The 14,685-nt window shown below is 39.5% G+C and overlaps 1 protein-coding gene and 1 long non-coding RNA gene across 2 annotated transcripts in view; one reads left to right on the top strand and one right to left on the bottom strand.

Annotated features, from left to right (window-relative positions):
- Positions 1-2,284, bottom strand: part of LOC116047309 (anosmin-1) — a 40,170-nt gene extending 37,886 nt beyond the window's left edge. Inside the window, exon 1 of the mRNA XM_031296021.2 lies at positions 2,007-2,284. Coding sequence (XP_031151881.1) covers positions 2,007-2,198 — 192 coding nt within the window. The 5' untranslated portion in view covers positions 2,199-2,284. The remainder of the gene's footprint in view (positions 1-2,006) is intronic.
- A 2,685-nt stretch (positions 2,285-4,969) lies between these two features.
- On the top strand, positions 4,970-12,608 carry LOC118495558. The gene is made up of 3 exons (XR_004898011.1): positions 4,970-4,981; positions 5,885-5,894; positions 12,512-12,608. It is a non-coding gene; the product is annotated as an uncharacterized LOC118495558 (long non-coding RNA).
- The last annotated feature ends 2,077 nt before the right edge of the window (positions 12,609-14,685 follow it).

The following is a 14,685-nucleotide window of genomic DNA, read 5'->3' on the forward strand; positions in this document are numbered from 1 at the left end:
AATGTCACCACTTTGACATACAGCCCAGGCATTTAATTTCCATTAAAATGGAAAAGTGTTGTATGTCTTGGTTTTCCTATCGTGTATTAAATGACCCCTGAAGGATGTCCGAGTTGAATTAAGAGGTCTGTCGTCTCAATCACTGGAGTGGAGCTCCGAGCTGCTGCCTGTCGGCACGTTGCTGTAATAAGATCTGGCAGAGGAAGCAGATCCACCTGTAGGTTGTGCTGACTGAGCATGCTCCAGTGTTGTGGCAACAGTACATTAGAGCTTATCACATTTAGCACAATTGGACGCCAGCACTTAGCAGGAAGGTGACCTCGGAGGAGCAGCATCAGTAGCTCAGTGAGTGCATCCTCTACATGCCTATGAGGTGTGATGCTGGCATTTATTGGCAGGGCCAGGGGGTAGAGGGCAGGGGGGAGGAGAGCCATATGTTTTTGCAGCTGAGCAGACCCCCCATTTTCACATGAAAGGACTGTTGAGAACACAGTGCATAAGACAGTCCTTGCAGATTATCAACAATTGCCTTCTATTCTTAGACCAACAAGCTTGCTCAAGCAACCTTGCTTATCACTGACCACAAAAATGCTCCTCTCTTTAGACAAACCACCTCCCTCTCATTTCCCCCTCAGTGAAAGAGGCTGACTCCGACTTCGAGGCTCTGCAGTCAATTATATAGACTATTAGCTGTTCATTAGAGGCGAGACTTCCATCAGTTATTTGACTTCTCTGTCAGCTGGTGACTAATATAATTCCCCAACTTTGCAACCCAGAGCGGCAATATACCCTTGGATTCTTCTCAAAACAAATACCCAACACTGCTTGCCAAGTTGTGAATTAAGAAACACTGTTTTCAATCTGTGTCTTTGGATGCACAGCACTGCTATTTTCTGTTTGGAGTTAACCACATTCTTCCCTCACCCCAGGTGTATTCCCCCATAATAAAATTGCCAGGATTCTGGCAGTAGGTCTCTGTGTCCCACAGACATGCATTAAGAACTACCAGATCAATAAGTGCTTTCAAAGTAAAGTTAATTGGTCACAGAGAAACAAGCAATGCACTATGTTGATTCATTAGACCTAATTACAAATTTGCCTTACTCCACAATGTTTTCTAAAAATTACGGATTCATTAATGCACCTTGAGAAAGACATGCTATGCAGATGCAAATTAAGTCAGTATAAAGGCAGTCACCAGATAGATAGCTGGTGAAAAGGCACAAGAGGGTAAGAAGGATCAGTGACCAGTCCTTTTCTCTAGGAGTCCTGGGAGAGAACAGTGTGTCCAGTGGAGGGTGAAAAACAACTTCTGACACCACATACCAAATCATACAAAGAATACAGCTAATGCATAGTAGCTTCAAGCAAGGTCTGCATCACAACATGATTTGTGGGGACACTAGTGTAAAATTCTCACTATGAATATAGGCTGTGTTGTATATGCATGAGATTCCTTATAAATAAGTGAGCAACAGAAAAGTAACACTCTATAGAGTCATAACAGGAGTTAAGTCCATTACATTTGCACTGACCGAAACGGGTGTCTCATTTTCCAGTGATTAATGGAAACTGACTCCACAAGGCGTCCATCACCCATTAGTCTCAAAAATACTGGATTTGGTTAAGTAGATACATTTCCAAGCGTCCCTCTCTACACGACCAGTAATATAGGCTACGACATAAGTGGCAACTTTACAAGCAACTCAAACCATCATATAAATGCTTCAGCAACTGGTGTGTTTATTTTTGTGGCACTTTCCGTTTAAAAGGGTCTTATTTTCTTGTCAGTGACAGAAAACACAAGTGAGAAAGTAGTAGCCTATCTCAGCAGCACCATTAGTGACCTGCTCCTGTCTCTTCACGATGGGCTCAAGAGAAACAGGTTTGACTTATGTTGGAAGGATTCCACTAGCACATATTCATTAAATAATACAACACGGCGTTTATTCCTCATTTTCAACGCCAGAAGTTTGATTGTCTGTGACCACATGCTCGTAGCCTACCTGAGAGTGCTTAAAAAAAGCGGAGATGCGAGTGATGTGCAGGCTGAGGCATCTCGAAGCGCATCTTGCTCGGTAAATACTGGCAGTGAAGAAAGAGTCGTCCTGCTTCCTCGCGGACACACTTCCCGGGCTCATTAACGCCGTAATCCACAAACACAGGGTCACACACACATTCAGGCTCCTAGAAAACATGGTCCCGAGGTTGTGTATTTAATCCCTCCAAGGATCGGACAATACTGCGTGCAGGCTCCGCCGGAGAAACTAAAGAAACTTCAATTATACACTGGGGAGGAGTCACGGGCTCATATGCCCTGCGATTGGAGGATCGCGTGGTGACTGACAGACACGAGGAGCGTTAAAGCAGGTAGACTGCTGCATAGACCTGCACACAGGTCAAAGCATGGGCACGTTGTCAGTGAGCAGGCCTACAAGGAGGAAGAAAAGGATGTATGAATGGAAATCATGATCTATAATCAACTTGCAATATTTAATCAGTCATGGAATGAGCTGCAGTAAATAAGTGATTATAATGTGATTACTACATGCAGTACTAATGTGCAGTGTTTAATACTAGGCATATTGTCCAGTGTTACTCTGACTTATTCTATTGTAGTTTATTAATTAGTTATGGGTTTTTTATTTGTTTTTTACCTTTACCTTTTATCTATCTATCTATCTATCTATCTATCTATCTGTTTATCTATCTATCTATCTATCTATCTATCTATCTATCTATCTATCTATCTATCTTATCTATCTATCTATCTATCTTATCTATCTATCTATCTATCTATATATATATCTATCTATCTATCTATCTATCTATCTGTTTATCTATCTATCTATCTATCTATCTATCTATCTATCTTATCTATCTATCTATCTATCTATCTATCTATCTATCTTATCTATCTATCTATCTATCTATCTATATATATATCTATCTATCTATCTATCTATCTATCTATATATCTATCTATCTATCTATCTATCTATCTATATATATATCTATCTATCTATCTATCTATCTATATATATATCTATCTATCTATCTATCTACCTACCTCTCTCTATCTATCTACCTACCTACCTATCTATCTATCTATTTATCTATCTATCTATCTATCTATCTATCTATCTATCTATCTATCTATCTATCTATCTATCTATCCTCCTTACATATACCTAATGAGTTGAAGGTCTGACTCTAATTAAAGAGGCAAGGCATTCTGACTATTACTTCCCTAGTATGGAAATCTTACACTTCTCATAATGCATCTCCATAACGTCTTTCATTAGCTGGGCCCCTGCCTCCTTAATGCCCACTCCACGTCAAGTTTGTAATGCAGACTTTCTGATATTTAATTCAAGTGTCAAGTCCAATCAGAGATAACCCCGATTACATCATCAGGGTTACTTTTTTGGAAAGCTCCAGAACAAAACAGAACTTCATGAGTTTAATCGGTGGAGTGCCCTTTAATACAAACGTTGCTTTCAGAAATCTTAGTCAAAGGTAAATAACAAATGATTACTATGAATTTACTTTTGGGCCAAGGAACACGGAAAAAAAATATGTGTGCTAAAAATATTGTGCTTATTTATTTATTAATTTATTTTATTTGCTCCTGTCCTTCCTTTCATTTATTCATTCATTCAATTTTTGGCAGAGTACCAGCTCATGACTTCATAAGAATGCCCCAACGATATATACACACGTCATGCACAATGGAAAGCCAGGTATACACCTGTCTACTAAGCAGAAGGGTTAGCCCTACTGCCATCTACTGATGACACAACTCGTCAGAAATGTGGAGGAGCCAGATTTTCTGTATCAAACCCTCACATATGGCCATCGTGAAGCTTGCCAACATCCCAGGGAAGCCCTTTCCCTTTACCTCTCACCTCCCAGTTTAACAGTAGCTTGGAAAAACAAATCTACTCGGAAAACCATTAAAACCATCCTGACTAAATTCCTCAAGCTGGACTCTCAACTTCTGGCCTGAGGTATGGAGAAAATATGACACGTAGGAAAAGCTTGAAATCCTCGCTATTTATTGGAGTTAAAAAGTGAGTATTTAATTAGAAAGTTCCCCCGAGGGTTTACAAGACACTCCTGCTTTTGTCAGCTCATGGAGTACTTCCCTCAACCCCATTACAGCAGCAGCATAATGAAGTTTTATAGATGTTGCTCTTAAACTGTGTGCAGAGTGGGAGTGAACACACATTTATACACCATCATTACATTTGGCTTAAGTCGCCATCTTGCCGGGGGCCAATTACGCATTGTGCCAAAATAGTTCGACCCATGCCTCAACCATAACTGTAATGTGCCCATATTAGCACATCCTGAACAGCAGATGCCATCTCTATGATGGGGATTATGAAATCAAGCAAAAAATTCCCATCAGACACAAATTCCCATGTCATTCATGAATACTCAACATCCTGCTCGGTGAGAGTAGGTAGACGGCTGTAATGAGAGCACTGGCATGTCATAGTTTTGCAAAAGTATGGCTATTTATCATACAAATCATCTCACAGTTCGCTAATGATAAGATGGATGTGTGATCATTTCCCTGGTGGTCTCAGACACACAATGTAACTTGGGGTGAGAGCAATCCCTTGCCACTCTTAAAATATTTAAACACGGATGTCTGTGTACCTTAAAAACAGTATAATGGCTTAATTTGTTGGCTTATTACAGCCATGTGTGGTGGTTTTTTTTATAGTGTGCAGTGAAGGAAACACACTGTCTGTGTGCGGTCCTGATGTCTCCTGCAGTCTGTGGGACACGTACCCCTCCGACGCCATGCTTTCATTGACTGGGAAAGGTCTCTGCCAGTTGTGAATTCAGACTATAAAGCTATCTAAAGAGGGAATGTTTGTCTGACTGGATTTCATCTGTAAATCACATCACTGCATTAATTCACACCTATATTTTTCAATTAGTCACCATTAACAACGTGTTTACCTATGTAAATAGACCTGGATGTACATAAACTGGCTCATGATCTATTAAAACATGTACACAACAAAGCATACAGTTCTTTTCCTGCATAGTGCACCCAGTCTTTATGCCTTCATGTGATTGGTTTAGAAGATATTGCTTAAAATTAAACACATATTTGAACACAAACCAGTGGCTCAATGCTGCTTTTTTAAATTCTAATTTCCAGTCAAATACTCAACACTATCTCTATTATAACCTTTCTCTTATTTTCATACCCCAATTTTCAGGCTCAATTTGCCCCTTTTCACAAAAAACATCATCATCATCAGCCAATCAATAGTCTCGCATTGCCCGACCTTCCTCCACAGCGCTGCGGAGGAGGGTCTGAGGCGAGTCCACACAGCATTCCGGAATGGGAGAAAAACGTCTTCTGGTTTATTGGCATTTCTTTAAACCAATCACAATCGTCCTGGGCGGCACTAAGCGCTGTACGGAGCAAGGGCCCCTCTGCAAAATAGCCTCAGGAAGGAACTTGTTTTGGTGGAACGTGTACATTCAAAGGTTGTTTTAGTCGTGCAACAGAAAACTCAGATTGGACAGATAGTCTAGCTAGCTGTCTGGATTTACCCTGCAGAGATCTGAGAAAAGGTTAACCATAGTCCTCATAAATCAACCGGAGTTTAAAATGCCAACACAAAGGAAGCCCAAGGCAATATCCGGCCTAAATGAGTAGAACGTCATGGATATAGACTAGCCATTTAATATCCCCAGGTTCAGTGCTAACCAGGAACTGATAGTATATATTCCTTTTAGTTGTGTTCAAGAGCACCCTTGGTTACACTGCAGCCTCTTCACTCCCTCTTTAGTTGGTATTCTGAAAGATGCCTGGATATGCTGGTGTGGCGAGGGACCGGCTGCAATCCTAGAGCTGCAAAAATGTGGGTTTCTATCACACGATCGGACAAAAGGCATCTCAAAAGACAACACACCAGTATCGGTTTTCAGCCTGCATACTCCTGAGAAAGAAGGTGTACGGTGATCAAACACTTGAGTATCTTTGATCCTTAAAGGTGCAGGTGGACTCATAGTTCACACCTTTGATGAGAGGCCACCCGGATCACAGGAGACGACCACCTTTTGTTGTGAACACTAGCAAACAAAAGAGTAGGAGATTAGCTTGGATGGAGGTAGTATTTCAACATGAATAACTGAAGTATTATGCACTGGAAGTGCAGTTATAATGTGGATGTTTTTATATACATTTTGTGTATTTTTGAATATAAACATCTAGAGATATTGTTCCTTTGTTCTAATCATGGACACAATCAGTATGTTAAAAAGGGCACACACAATAAATAGGCACATAGATCTTTCTAATAGTGTTGCATTTGTAATGTATTTTTATGTTTCACCTGCTTCAGAACAGGTTGACACCCGTTCATAGATGAAGCAGAAAGTTCAAAGATCTACCATTCGATGACAGCCAAAGCTGTGAGTTTATAATTCCACCACACCTGACATTATCATTGCTTAATCTGCACATGCTATGATTTAATTTCCAAAGTGATAGTAATACTAGGAAAATGGCTTCAAGCAAATCAGCAGCCAATGCTAAATAAAACATAAGGTTTATCTTTAAGAGCTTCAAAAATGACATCATGGCAACAGACACAGTTTCATCCACCAAGTAGAGGCAGAAAACACTGAAATCAGCACATGCCAAGTTAATAAATCCCTGTCCTTGGGACACACACACACACACACACACACACACACACACACACACACACACACACACACACACACACACACACACACACACACAGACAAATCAATTTTAAAAAGGCATTTTGTTTAGAAATCTTCTTTTGTCAGCAGATTATTTTCTTTCAGTATTGATATGTAAGCCACAGAGAGAATATAAATAAAACAAATTGCTGTGTGTTGCAGGATCTCTTGCAGATGATTATTGATTTACTGTATGCTTCATAATTTGGATTTAGATGTGCCTCCTATACATTGTGTCTGATTTGGTCAATGACTTGACATTGCTCTTTTATAGCTTGAGTTATGCCTTTATTCCTGTGATGATGTACACTGCTATCCTTTTAGGTGAACCATGAGTGGTTGGTTATGTCTTGAAACTAATAAAATATAGTATGTGGAAAATATCTCTAAATAGGCTGTCTGATAGATTTAAAAAAAAAAAATAACCTTCCGCTTTACAGTCACTCTTTTGTCTATTCATAATTTCAAGTCTATTCACTCCTGGTGTGTTCACAAGAATTTCTAACATTCCTTGTGAAAATATTTATCTTGTATATGAGGTTGGAAAAACCTACTTGGCTTGGAGGACTTCTAAATAGATGCCTGCATGAAATATATTCCTTCTTTCACCACAACGCAAAACAATGCAGCGTTGTGCAAATGGTGGAAAACGATAGTCCAGTACAAGCTGTTATTCACATATAAACCACCCACTCAGAGCTGAAGTTACATTTTGGCTTCAGTTTAGACAGTGATGGTTGACTGACAGCTGAGTATCCCTTGGTGGTTGTTAGAAAGCCGGATGATCATAACTGCACCTTTTTTGTGCTGTGTGCTGGTGTTTATTTTCAGATTAAATATAATGAATAGACGCAGAGGAGACGAGGATGAGGGAGTTATGAAACAGCACTGGTTTCAAATCTATATACAGTATAAAGACAAACTATCCAAATGAGGATAATCTCAATGATTTTCCATAGGTACTGTACCATTTTGCACCACTAGATGGCAATATGTCCACAGACTAATTTTAAGGTCCAGACAAGTGCTTTAACACCTCTCCCTCCCTCCCTCTCTTTCACTTTCTCTTTTCTCACAATATTTTCCAGGAGATGATCCAGCATTAATACCCAACAATGGGGAATTTATCAGGGGGATTTTGTGCTCATGTCTGAGACAAACAATTATCAGAGATGATGGAAAATAGAACACATTTTGAAACTCAACGAAATCTCTTTTTCTCTATGTCTGTCACACACACACACACACACACACACACACACACACACACACACATGTATGCGTTCAAATACACTGACACATTTAAATAAATTTGCATACAGACACATGCACACAACTCTTACATAGTGAAGCGGGATTTTTTCATGTTTTATGACCTAATTTGAAAGGGAAATGTTAACAGGTGGTAATGCTCTTTGAATCACTTTACATATCCGACCACAAGGTGTTTGACATCTCCCATATGAATGACTTTTATCAGGATGTGTGATAACACAGTTTGCTCTTTCCTGTCTGTTATACAACCACCCCATCATTCTCAGCCACATGTAAATCTCCGTGTTTCTTGTTGTTATCATTACTTATTTCCAGAGGGAACAACGAGAAACATAACAGCCTTGTTCAAATGTCATCCCCTGAACCTGGAGGTCAGGAGAGTGCTTATGTAGAGCGACATGTCACAATGCAGCAGTGGGTGTCTAGCTGAGTGGAGGCCCATTACACAGCATTATGTTGCTATGACAAAGCAGGAGGCTAAAATCAGTGATCACACTGCACAGCAGACATGCCCATCCCCCAGCCTCTAAGCTAACAATACAGTGTAGCTGGGACATCACAGATCCTGTGAGATTCTCCTGGCTAGAAATCATACAGCAGGAATGTTTTATAACGCCCTCGGGTTGTAAACTAAAAACGTAACTCTGCCCTACATTTTCAGCAAAGCTCAACAGCCTGGTTTCTATAAATCTATTTTGAGGTAGCTCAACATATAACTTACATTAACTTATAAAAATAAATCAAAGGGATAAATTGGGCTGGAATGTCAGGTAAAAAAAATATAATAATAACTTGTTTTAGGCATGGAAATATTTGAGTTGACCTTTCCACAGTCCATTAGGATCTACTATAAACATCACAAAAGTGATGGTGGTGTTATTATCAGCACAATAACAGTGGGATTAAATAAATAAATAAAGTAAATATTGGGGTATTTGGGTATAAAGGATTTGTTGCACAACTCTCCACCATCGTCATCTAATTGAATCACTAAATTAATACATTGTGATACCTGCCGTAGCAGGACCATTTTAAGATTTAAACTCATACAATGGTCTCCATGGAAACTCATCTGTGACGTTATGCTGTAGACCTCCATTCATCTGCTACATCAGCATTAACCATTTTAACACACTGTCTGGATATGTCCAAATTACATAATGTAAAGGACATACACAATTAGCCAATCAGCACTTCTTACATTATATAATTAACATGTAATATCTTGTTTAGTTTATCTTTACAAAAATTGTAAATAACAATTCACCATTTTACAGGGGATCTCATCTGAATCTGAACTGCGTGTGACGCACTATTCTTTTGATGTGAATATGTCTTAAAATGTCTGTCCATGGCCTATTCATTTCGAGCATTTTGGTTGTATTTTATCATCAAAAATTAAACAGGACAAAATACTGATAAACTTAAGAACATGTAGCTTCTGAGCAATCTGCAGCTTGAGCGGGAAGTTTTAAAACTGTATCATAAAAGGATTTAAATGTCACTGTAGGAAAAAAGCATTGCAAAGTCAATGACTGCCATTGTGCCAGAGGGGGAGGAAAGGGAAGGCGAGTCTATTGGATGCCCAGGTCACCAACCCTTGACCTCTGTCCTCAACCCTTGAATCTATGACATCTGTCTGCTTTTCCCGCCTTCTCTCCCTCCCCCTGTTCTGTTAAAGGAATTTGATTATGAAGCGGGGGGGGGGGGGGGCAATGCAGCTTCCTAAACAGCCCGTTCTCACTCCCAACTTGTAAGATACTGACCCTTGGTCAGTTGGCTCTCAGCGTCGGATACCGCCGCAAAAATCATCCTCTAGCGTACCAGGCATAACAGCAGCTTGACCACGGCACTGTAAGGGCTCCTGCACACTGCCTGCGTGGCGTGAGCCTGGCGTTTCTGTTGCGTGGCGGCTGCGTGGCGTTTTCTATGTCTTTGCACACCAGAAACGTGTCTGACTCGGCACTGCTGCTGCTAGCCTTGTTTGTACACATGTATGTTTCCCATTGATAAAATGAAATAATAGCGTGTTCTTCAACTTTATTTTGTCAATATTTTTTGTTTGCACGATATATATATATATATATATATATATATATATATATATATATATATATATATATATATATATATATATATATTTATATTTAAATTCCCTTTCCTGAGATAATAAAGTCCATGTTATTGTTTTATCAGAATCCAATTGAAATACAATTTAAAAAGGAGTTCAACAGATTTTGCTTAATTGTTAATTGTTTGCTTAATCCTGCAGTCCAGCATCCCTCTTTCTTTCCCTTATTTGATTACAGCAAAGACAACGTCGGCAGTATTGACGGCAAAATAGGCTACAGAATATTCCGTTCTGTATTGACAGGTGCAATATTTGAAAATCAATCAAAATTAAATTACATTTATATCTGCATTTATGCCAAAATCTAGAGACTTTCAAACATCAAAATGTCATTTATTAAATGTATATGTGTCAAAATGACATATAAACATCTTTTCGTATTCTATTTTGCCTGGAAATGCTTCCAACATGCTTGCGTGTCGCGTGAAAAATAGGCGTCTGTCCTATTTCTAGCTTGCGCGCATTTTCGGCGGGGCTTGAGCTGCGCCTGAGACACCTAAGATGACCTAGTATTAAGAGTGACAACAGTAGCAAGAGGTATCGAGGATCCTCTATACCCAAGAGACTGGGGTTCGTGTCCCGCGTGTCACTGAAACGTACATTTTGTAACCCCACCCATGATCTTTTCCTAAACCTAACTGTCCCGTTCTTGTGCCGCATGTCAGTTAAATGGACGTCCCGACCCAGAGTGTCAAAAAGTGACGCCAAGAGTTCCGAACAAGTGCGTCTAAATATAAAATTTGTCTAAATACAATAACAAACGCCAAAGGCACCTGCCCAAGCATCACTTTTGAGGCGATGGGGGTGAGAATGTGTTGCGTGTTTTTTGTAGCAGTTTGCATACTGTATGGTTCATTGGAGCTCCACTTTGTCAACTGCTACATCTACTGTACTTTGCTTTGCTTATTAAACCAAAGCATTTGCACCTGAATATACAGATTTTTTTAAATCTTTCATTCTGCTTTGCTTTGTCTGGAAAATACTTCTGTAGACCATGACATAACAGAAGCCTCCTGCATCTCTCTGGCCTGTGTGGATGGTTGCAGAGGGGGAGGGTAGGAAGACAGTGGGAGGAGGGGGGGTTACAGTGAGTACTAAGGCTTGCTTTCTCTCTCATGCCACAAGCTTACACATATACACACACACACACACACACACACACACACACACACACACACACACAGTGAAGCATTTACTCCAGACTGGCTCTGACAGTCCTATTCTCTGTACAGTGTAAATAAAGCAGCAGGGCTTAGGGAACTAAATCCAATATGTCAATGGATATCAGAGTACAATGACGAATAGATACCAAACTGGATATTCCCCTGGTACAAACTGAGCTTTCCACGCGCTTCCCCAGCCTAATAATGACACAACAAACCGTTCTCTTAATACATCCATGCGTGTGACTCGCAGTACCCTTCCCCCACCCGTACATATTACCATTGCTCCTCAGTGCTGTCTAGAAAGGTCATGTGACCCTCATCAGCTTCCCGGGTTGGGGGAGGGGAGGCAGATTGAACCTGTTCTTTGTTAGGAGGTCAGCCCAGCTCTATGGCAGGAAGCGCGCCTACCATACAGCATGTAATAGAAGTGCAGAAAGGGCAGTGTTGGGGATCAGACGACTGACTTCAATTTTTGAGCATTCATGCATTAGAGATCAAGCAAGCAAGACTCACATAGTCAGTGTTTGACAAAATAATGCAGATCCAGCAGTTTTTAAATGGCACAGGGCTGATGTAACAGAAAGAAAAATAAGTGAACCAATTTTAGATCTGTTTTTATTAGCGCTGGCTCAAATGTCTGCATAATATAAGCATGACATTAGAACTGTTTGTGTGGGAGAGGTAGTGACAGATCCAAGGGGTTACAGCTGTAGAGGGCCAACAAAAATTGAAGCAGGAATACTTGGTTATTTAAATAAATTAAAATAAATAGGAGGTGTGGTATTCCTTGAAGGGAAACCAGCTACAAAGCTGCACAGAAAACTTTCAGTGCATCTCTACTATTTGCAGATGATGTCCTTCAGACTATATCCTCATGCAGTTTGCAGCAGAGTGTGAGGGGGTTGGCATATGGATCAGCACTTCTAAAATCCCAAGGGATGGTTGTGACAGCAATGTTGGTTTCTTACCTTGTGAGACTGTGTGTGTGTGTGTGTGTGTGTGTGTGTGTGTGTGTGTGTGTGTGTGTGTGTGTGTGTGTGTGTGTGTGTGGGTGTGTGTGTGTGTGTGTGTGTGTGTGTGTGTGTGTGTGTGTCATCATGGCAAAATGTCGTCCTGGGAACACCTACTGTAGCAGGAATGACCACAGAAGCGAATTTGAGTACTTTGCCAGATGGTTCTGTCTATCTGCAGCCAGATATTGTCACCGCAATAGCGTTGCCACCGTGCAAGATGCAGTCACGAAACATTACAGGTGTGTAGTTGAGATCAAAATGTAGGCTGAGTTCAAAGATGGGTGTGGTCCAAGCAATGGCGCCGGTATTAGGGGGGTAGGGAAGGGGCCATTGCCCCATGGGGCCATGATCCCATCACATGATGATCTCTAGTAGTATGAGTGATGGTAAACTCAGGTAGAGGGATAAGCTGGCACTCTGTGTTGGTAAAGATAAGCTGAGCTATAAAACAAAGCTTAACTGCTCAATCTTTATTTCTCAAATTCCATATTGTTACAAGCTTTGACTTAAATAATAAGAGATTGAGAAAATGGTATATTTTACAAAGCACTATCTGGAAGGCTTTTTAGAGAAGCTCTAAGGTTTTTATTGTTGAAATAGTCAGAGGTAATTGAACTTGGTGGTAATTTCGTAACCTGTAGTTTGTATTGTTAAGCAAATTTCCTTTTATAAATGCACTACAACATCAAAATAGGAATGTTACATTTAAAGATAATCTAAAGATGAAGACTTCTGAACTAAACTGTTATGCAACATCCTATATGAGCCAATATGTGGATCAGCATCTTGCAGTTCAACCAGTTCAACTGCAACTCCTACATTGTACTGTATTACAGCAAAATTGTGACATAATCTTGAGAATGCTTTGCAGGGCTTCTCAGAATGGAAAAATGACACTATTTAAAAAGTGTGTAAAAATACATCATCGCATGGAACTTACATTTCGCAATACACAAAATGTGTTAATAATTACAAAATTTTAAATGATCACCATCAACCTCACCGTGAGAAATGCTGCATTGTAAAATGCAGATGTGTCATATTTGATAATAGATGAATGAATAAAGACAATTTTGAATTTTCTGAAAATGAGATATCTCACTTCCTGAAATCTATAGAACAACTTAATGTGAAGAAAGAGCTTTATAACTGTTATTTGGCAGGCAGGAGGGCTGAGCTCATATATCCATTTATCTGCTCTCATCAAATATGGATTTGCACTAGAGAACAGCTCTGACAGGATTCTCTCTGTAACATATGGTCCTAAAACATCTGCACATCAGAGACTGACTGACATCTGCATGTCCTCTGTGAACTGTGTGTTTATTTGTATTGTCTCTCATTCAGAATGTAATAGCTACAGTAACATGATTATGGTCCAAATAAAAATCTGGACATAAAAGAAACAATGCCCTGCAATGGAAAAAGCCACGAGGTGCGATAATATATATATAAAAAGGTTTAATTTCAAATGCAGGAACGATGGCTGGTGATATTCAATATTTGTCTCATTGTCATCAAATCCCAGGAACAGACCAAAAACAACAATTATTTTGTCCTATACTAATAATACATGTGGAGCTAAATCCTAATGTAGTTTATTCCTCTGGGCCACAGACCCACATTGTTATCCAAAAACTGATAGAAATACATCAGTGAGCCACATGGTTGAACAGGGTGACATGTTCCTTTGTTACGATCATAGGCACTGTAGTTTATTTTAAGTCAATCCCCCATACGCCATCTTGCTGCCGTAAATACTTAGTGAAGCACCAGATGTATGTGAGATGTGTTTGTTAAAAACTGCAGTGCTGTTTTAGGAAAAAATACTTAGCCTTTAAAAAAAGTTTTAGATCTTCAGTAGGAGGGAAAAGGCCTGGGGATGAGTGCCAACGACAGGAAGTAGAGTCAGAGAAATACATTGGTTTTTTTTCATGGGATAAAAAACAAATGAAAGTAACTTTATCCTTATATGATATAGGCCTATAGTGAACTTACGTTTATAATGAGGGCTTTTAGAAATAGTAATAATTAGTCCAAGTTCTACAGACACAACACACACCATTGGACATGTTATAACAGACTGCAAAAGAAACTGATTCAGTCGATTTTTCATATTTTATTAAGTTGGTTAACTCTTAGCCTACATTTTCTATCAATTTTATTTCTTAACATGGTCTAAATGCTGCTTCAAAGCCTTCTCGAACCTGCCAGAAAAAAAAGGATACAGTATCCTAGATTTTTGTTTCTGCTAGCTTTAAACCAACCCAAATCAAGTATTGAGTCAAAAAAATCAGAATCAGCATGTAAAATACACATCACATATACATTTTATTATTGTATTATTGAAAAATAT

Source organism: Sander lucioperca, chromosome 8 (genome assembly GCF_008315115.2).
Source record: "Sander lucioperca isolate FBNREF2018 chromosome 8, SLUC_FBN_1.2, whole genome shotgun sequence".
Classification (NCBI taxonomy): Eukaryota; Metazoa; Chordata; class Actinopteri; order Perciformes; family Percidae; genus Sander; species Sander lucioperca.